The sequence below is a fragment of the Physeter macrocephalus genome, chromosome 14, assembly GCF_002837175.3.
Source record: "Physeter macrocephalus isolate SW-GA chromosome 14, ASM283717v5, whole genome shotgun sequence".
Lineage (NCBI taxonomy): Eukaryota > Metazoa > Chordata > Mammalia > Artiodactyla > Physeteridae > Physeter > Physeter macrocephalus.
This window is the reverse complement of record NC_041227.1, coordinates 63,606,822-63,614,254: the sequence shown is the minus strand read 5'-3', so window position 1 is coordinate 63,614,254 and position 7,433 is coordinate 63,606,822. Positions and strand designations below refer to the sequence as shown.

The 7,433-nt window shown below is 49.0% G+C and overlaps 1 protein-coding gene across 3 annotated transcripts in view; it reads right to left on the bottom strand.

Moving 5' to 3' along the window:
- The window catches only part of SCNN1B (sodium channel epithelial 1 subunit beta), a 77,650-nt gene that overhangs the window by 27,685 nt on the left and 42,532 nt on the right, over window positions 1-7,433 (bottom strand). For 2 of the 3 annotated variants that reach the window (XM_007105656.3, XM_055090716.1), the window contains exons 2-3: window positions 4,008-4,326; window positions 1,354-1,630 (exon numbers count right to left, since the gene is read on the bottom strand). In XM_007105656.3, the coding sequence (XP_007105718.1) occupies window positions 1,354-1,630; window positions 4,008-4,318 (588 nt within the window). In that variant the 5' untranslated portion in view covers window positions 4,319-4,326. Of the gene's footprint in view, window positions 1-1,353; window positions 1,631-4,007; window positions 4,327-7,342 lie in introns of all 3 variants that reach the window. The other variant, XM_055090715.1, reaches the window with a different exon arrangement.

Here is a 7,433-nt window from a genome sequence, read left to right as displayed (position 1 = left end):
ATAGAACTACCATACGACCCAGCAATCCCACTACTGGGCATATACCCTGAGAAAACCATAATTCAAAAAGAGTCATGTACCACAATGTTTACTGCAGCTCTATTTACAATAGCCAGGACATGGAAGCAACCTAAGTGTCCATCGACAGATGAATGGATAAAGAAGATGTGGCACATATATACAATGGAATGTTACTCAGCCATAAAAGGAAAAGAAACTGAGTTATTTGTAGTGAGGTGGATGGATCTAGAGACTGTCATACAGAGTGAAGTAAGACAGAAAGAGAAAAACAAATACCGTATGCGAACACATATACATGGAACCAAAAAAAAGGTTCTGAAGAAACTAGGGGCAGGACAGGAATAAAGACGCAGACATAGAGAATGGACTTGAGGACACAGGGAGGGGGAAGAGTAAGCTGGGGTGAAGTGAGATAGTGGCATGGACATATATACACTACCAAATGTAAAATAGATAGCTAGTGGGAAGCAGCCACATAGCACAGGGAGATCAGCTCAGTGCTTTGTGACCACCTAGAGGGGTGGGGTAGGGAGGGTGGGAGGGAGGGAGGCGCAAGAGGGAGGAGACATGGGGACATACGTATATGTATAGCTTATTCACTTTGTTATAAAGCAGAAACTAACACACCATTGTAAAGCAATTATGGTCCAATAAAGGTTTAAAAAAAAAAAAGACTTAATTCCTCCTTCAGGAAGCCACCCCTTCCCCCTGGCTCAGTCCATGTGGTCTGATAAAGGCTGACATCATCCTCAGCTCCAGGGTACATGACCCAGGACTGGCCAATCATGAAAGCCTGTCCTCCAGCTCACAGTGATTGGTTTAGGGGTGAGCATGTGCCCTGATGATCAGTCTCAGGACTTTCACTGAGGCAATTAGGAAAGAAGAGCTTTGTTTCTGGGAAGAGTGCTAGGCTTGTGGGATCTATGTCTGGCATTGCCAGGGTCTTCCATGTGGAGAGAGCCAGCCAGAGAGCAAAGTCAACTGAGAGAAAAGATGAACCTAGGTGGAAAGAGATGGACTCCTGATGACAGCATCTGAACGCCTGGATCCAGCCACATCTTAACTTAATACACCCCTGGACTTCTCATTCTGTGAACCAAGGAATTCCCTGCTTTGCTTAAGCTAGTTTGAGCTGGGTCACTGGCATCCAAAAGTGTCTTGACTAACATACCAACTATTTCTAATTTTAAAAAAGCACTGCAAACATACAAAAGAGGCACTGGTTCCAGCCTGTTTTTCCCCCAGCAAGACCCAGATTATTTAAAGAAAGAAACTCCCATCAGCCTCACTAGTTAGGGCCCCTTGTTTGACCTGTGCCTGGGGCCCACTTACTAGTCTCATGGCTACTTTGCATTCGTGGGCACTGCAGGTCCTTCCTGGTGCTGGGCTGCTGCTTGCTGAGCCATTGTAGTTGTCCTCAAAGAGGTCAAGAACCACCGGGTGATGGGGGTTCTGCTCATTGATAAAGACCAGGGGCATGTGGTTCCAGATGGTGAGGTTCAGGGCCCTGGTGGCGTTGACATGGCTGAGCTCAGGGCCCAGGATCCTCTCCAGGACTGCCTCCATCAGTTCATCCAGGTCCTTCAACAAATGCTTGACTTTGGAGTACCTGTGTGGGAGAGAGGACAAGTCATGGGGGCAAGAGGCAGCTTCAAAGCAGAACGACTGTAGTCTGGGATCCCCTCCTACTCCAGTGTGGCTGCCACCACATGTGAGAAGAACGCTCCTCCACCCCAAGCACCCACCTCTCTATCTACCCACCCATGCATCCATGCATCTTTCCACCCACCTGCTCACTCATTCATTCACCCAGTATTTGGTGAGCATCTACTCTGTGCCAAGTACTGTGCAAGGCACAGAGGATATTATGGCAAACAAGACAGAATGGGTCGTTTTCCGTATGAAATTCACAGGCTAGTGGGGAAGAATCCTAAGAGCTCACAGTTATTGATCACTTACCATGTGCCAGGTGCTAGGTGCTTCCTACATCTTTTTATTTAATCTTTGCCACAATTCTATAATCATCCCCACATATGGATAAAGAAACTCTGGGAGTTGCTGTGATTTCCTGAGCTCATCCCACTGATGAGGTGGCAGGGCTGAGGTTGGAAGCTGGGTTTGGTGGGCTCCAGTGGGTGTGATGTGTAGGCACGGGGTTCTGACTTCTCCCTCTCAGGAGGGATAGAGAATGTTGGGGGAGGGGCAGGTCTGTGATCCTGAGGTCCTAATTCTCCAGCAGCAATTTGGGGAACAGGAGCCAGTTTCAGGAGGGAGAAGGCAGATGGGACTGTGGGGCTGGGATCCAGGATCTTCTCTTAGCCCCTGAGGCTCCCATATTGGAAATGGTGACCAGTCAGTCTGGCAGAAATGTGTCCACACCAGCGGGTGTTCCCATCAGGCCCTAGGTGGGGGCCCCAGGCCCTGCACCCCAGTCACTCCAAAACCCAATTTATCCAAGACTTTGCCCCAGAGTGTGGTCTCCAGGGTGGTGTGTATCAGCTCTGGCTGGAGGACTTCCTGCAGGAGACGGCACTAAACCCTGGACACAGGCCCAACTCCTGGTATGAGGGTGTACACCAGCCAGAGCTGACACCAGCCTCAGATGCTGATACAACCTGTACCCTGACCATCGGACCAGCTGCCTCTGTGCACACAGGGAGAGGAGGATTGGGTAGGTGGCGGGCTGTGGGGTAGGGGCTGCTATTACAGCCTAGATGTCCACAGCTGCTGTCGAGCTTGGTAAGTCCTGTGTTGGAATTCATGGGCTCTGGGTTTGAATTCCGGCATGCCACTTAATATCTGTGTGACTGTGGGTAGGTTAACCTCTCTGAGGCTCTGTTCTCTCATCTACAAAATGGGGGGGATTGAAATATTTACCCTAGAGGGCTTTTGGAGGATTCAATTAGGTGATGCTTATAAAGCAGGGTATGTTATTATTATAATTATTAAGAGTTTTCTCAAGTAGCTTCAAAGACCACCCAAGCAAGGAAGAGCAGCCCTATTACTAGAAAGAAGTGACTTTCTGATAGCTGGAAATGTAATCAAGAAATATGAATTCCCTTCCAGGACCTTCTTTTGGACAAGAACGTTCCCTGAGACTCAGACATGCTGGCCCTTTTGTCAAGTCCTTGAATGCACCAAGCTCTGTCTCACCCCAGGACCTTTGCATGTGCTGTGTCCTCCACTTGGGGCATTCTCTTCACTCTGCCTGGCTAACTTCTACTCATTCCTCGGGGCATTTTTCTCTGACTGACCCTCTGCCTCTCCTCAACACTGACTAGGTTGGGTGTCCTTGGGTGTCCCCTTCCTAGGCCTTGCCATCAAGTGGTTAAACAGTGGCAGCTCTGGAGTCAGATCAGGCCTGGATTCAAATTCTACAGTTGTTCACTGTGTGTCTCTGGGCAAGTTCCCTCACTTCTCTGAACCTCCATTTCCTGACCTATGAATTGGGGCTACTATAGCAGTGCCCACCCCTAGGGTGGTTGTGTGGATTAGAATGACATGAATTACCCAAAGAACACTCAACACGCTGCCTGGTGTTTCATAAGCACTCAATGTATGGTTGCTATATATATTTTTTAATCCTCACAGTTACAATGAATTCAATATTTATGGAAAAAAAGATTAATGTCTGTTTTCTCTGGTAGGCTGTGACGAGGGCAGGCATGTTGTTTTAGTTACTGATGTATTCCTGGTACCTAGAACAGTTCCTGGCAATAGTAGGTGCTCAATAAAAACACATTGAATCAATAAATAGGCACTGGCATGCCTGAAGGCAGGGACTACCGGGTATTTTTTGAGGTTCTTTTTAAGCCTAGGAGGTTTATGAATTTTGAATCTTACTTGCTACAAAGGGATGAAAGCAAAGAGGGAAAGGGAAAGAGAGAAAGGGGAAAAAGGGAAAGAAGGAAGGAAAGCTGGAAGGAAGGGAAAAAAAGAAGACATGCAGCCCCGCTGAGACCAGCCGCGCTCCAGGGACCACCTACTGGAAGGGGCTGGTGTTGCAGATGGTGACCGCGGGAAAGTCCATAGCCTTGAAGCCGATGGAGAGGGAGACGCTGACCTCCCAGCTCAGGTAGGTCCTGATGAAGACACCCCATTGCCAGCAGACGAGGGAGGTGAAGAGCAGGGTGAGCACGAACCACATGGCCTTCTTCTTGGGCCCCTCGCAGATGATGCGTTTGGGGCCATGGGTGTTGGTGTTGTCACAGTACCACACCAGCAACTCCTTGTATGTGTAGCCGGGGCCCTTCTGCAGCCGGTGCAGACACTTGAGCAGGTACTTCTTTATGTGCATCGTGGCTCCTGCAGATACACCCGGGACAGCCACTTCAGATACCACAACAGCCTCCCATCCCAGGATCTCCCAGTCATGGCCAGAGCATGCGCACTGGGGACAGGAAGGCCCTCTTTCTATCCCTCCCTCCCTTCCTTCCTTCCCTCTTGCCATTTATCATCCATCCATCCAACCAACCCCAAAGCATTTATTGAGTGCCTACTGTATGCCAGGCACTGAATTAGCCCCTCTGGACTCAATGATGAGCAAAATGGACAAGGTTTCTTCCCTCTGAGAATTTCCAGCTTAGTGGACAAGTTACTTAAACTCTTAACTCCTCAGGTTCTCCGTGTGCAAAACGGGGACAACTGTACCTAGTTTTTATAGGATAGCTGAGAGGGTGAAATTAGGTGATACATAAAAAGTGCCAAGTACAGTGCCTAGCACAGGCTAAGTGCTCAATATGTTAGCTACCATTATTACTAGCTGTGAGTGCTGAGACAGAGGTCAACCAAATGGTTACAAAATGTGATAGGAAGGATTGGGACCCTGAGTACCCAGAGGCAGTAGAGGGCAGTGGTTAAGAATGAGGACTCGGGAGCGAAATGTCTGGCTTTGAATCTCGGCTCTGCCACTTTCTAGCTGTGTGACTTTAAGCAATTCACTTTCTCAGTGCCTCAGTTTCCTCATCTTGTAAAAAGGGGATAATAACGGTCCCCACCTCACAGGGCTGATGTGAAGACTGAAATGAATGAGAATATGTAGAGTGTGGATTAATGCCTGGCACCTGTCAGCTACTGTTATTACAAAGGGGCCCCCGAAGTCTGGGAGTCCTTGGAGGATTGAGTTAAAAGGGCAGAAGAGGAGCGGTGGTGGGAGGGGGAGGGGACAGCAGGAGCAGAGGCCGATGGCGAGGGAGCCTGGGGACATGAACAGAGCTGGCCGCGCAGGGCCTTGTGGGCCATGTTAAGGAGGGGGGTTTCAATCTTAGGACAGTTGGAACCTGTGGAGACGAGATGCTGTCAACTCTGCGGTCTGAAAAGAGCGCCCCAGCTGCTCGGTGGAGATGGACTGGAGCGGGGTGAGGGTGGCTGCAGGAGTGCTGGGTGCTAGCTGTGGGTCAGCCACGAATGGTTAACCTCTCTGAGACTGTTTCCCACCTGCGTGAGCAGACAGAGTTCTTTTTTTTTTTTTTTTTTTCTTTTTTGCGGTACGCGGGCCTCTCACTGTTGTGGCCTCTCCCGTTGCGGAGCACAGGCTCCGGACGCGCAGGCTCAGCGGCCACGGCTCACGGGCCCAGCCGCTCCGCGGCATGTGGGATCCTCCCGGACTGGGGCACGAACCCGCGTCCCCTGCATCGGCAGGTGGACTCTCAACCACTGCGCCACCAGGGAAGCCCAGACAGAGTTCTTGTGCCGTTAACCAAGATAGTTGTCAAAGAGCCTGGCACATGATGGCTTCTTAGGAAATACCCGTTTCCTCCTTTCTTCTGCCCATATACAGAGCCAGAATCTGCTGAAGGAGCACCCTAGCCCTATCCCTGGAGCCCTAACTGGCCAAAGGCCACCTCCTTCGTGAAGCTGTCCTGACTCCCTGGCTGGAATGAGCCCTGCCCGCCTCTGAGAGCCTCTGCCTTTCTGGGGGCTCTGTGGTGGGCAGGGTGTTGCCTGCTTCCCAGCACCCTCTCCCCTTGCTTGGATGTTTCCTCGGGTGAACCCCTCCCCCAGTCTCAGTTGGTGTGAGTGGCCAGGCTACCATCCCTAGCTCTGGGATGAGGGGGGCTCACATGACCCCAGTTTGGACCATTAGACTCAATTCTGTTACTTTATGTTGGAATAACTGAGGAAGAGACCTCCTTTTTAGCTAAGACTACTAAGCTGGTGGTATTTGGCATCACAAATGGGGAGACTGCCTGAGAAGAAAGCCAACATAGAGAAAAGCAGAGCCACAAGATGGAGACAGCTTTCTGACAACATTGTTTGAACACCTGGATCCAGCCATTCCTGAAGCCTTTTATTCCTGGACTCAGCAGATATGGGAACCAATAAATTTTCTTTCTTACTTATGCTGATACAAGCTGGATGTCTATCATTTGCAACCAACAGAGAAAGAAATTATCCTCGTTCTACTCTGTGTCATAGTTGCTTGTCCTGTGGCTTCTCACTCCCATGAGATCATAATCCTCCTGAAGGTAGCAGCACTGTATTCCCGACAAGCCCAGCACAGAGCCTAGAACACCACTGAATATCGAAATGAGTAACGCCAGACCTTCATATCTAAACAGAGATCTTAAACTTACCCAGGCATGTTCACTCCTGACCTAACTGTCTGACACAGTAACATTCCTCACCTGCCTGGCCAAAGCATTAAGGGCTTTACTCTCTTAACACCACTACCTCTGCTCTGTGATGGAAATCAAGCTCCATGTGCCTGTCCAGGCCATCATGGCTGTAGGACAGATGTTCATAGACTAACCCAACCCCCACCTTTCCCAGAGGACCCAGTCTCTGCTCTGGGATAATAAAGTAATAATAACTATAATAATAACAGCTATGAGAGCAACATTAAAGTACTAAGTGTTTAGCATGATCCAGGAACTGCAATGTGCTTCATATGTTACTTCATTCCTATACATTTTTATCCACAACCTTAAACTTGGAAAGAAATGGGGCTTCATCTGTCTTGTATAGTCCAGCACCCCAAGGCCCAAGAGGTGAAGAGTACATTAGGCTCCTATAAATAGTTGTGGAAGAAATAGACCAAGGGCCTCTCTGATATCTACCCTCTTCCATTCTAGTTTAACCATTCTGATTCAGTCAAGGAGAAAGTTTTAGGTTCTTAACATCCATCTAACCCCCTCTAATCTCCCAGTTTAACAATGAGGCCTCAGGCTCGCTCAGAGCCCTGTCAGGCAATGGTATCTGTAACAACAACCTTCTGTTTTCACTGGGTTTCTTTTTAAGAGGGATCTTCTATTTATGGCAAGAGACACTGGCTTTTGCTTTAGGTTCATAAACACACTTAAGTTAAAAAAAAAAAAAAGACCTGAAATTGGTTCACGATGGCGAAGTAGAAGGACGTGCGCTCACTCCCTCTTGCGAGAGCACTGGAATCACAGCTAACTGCTGAACAATCA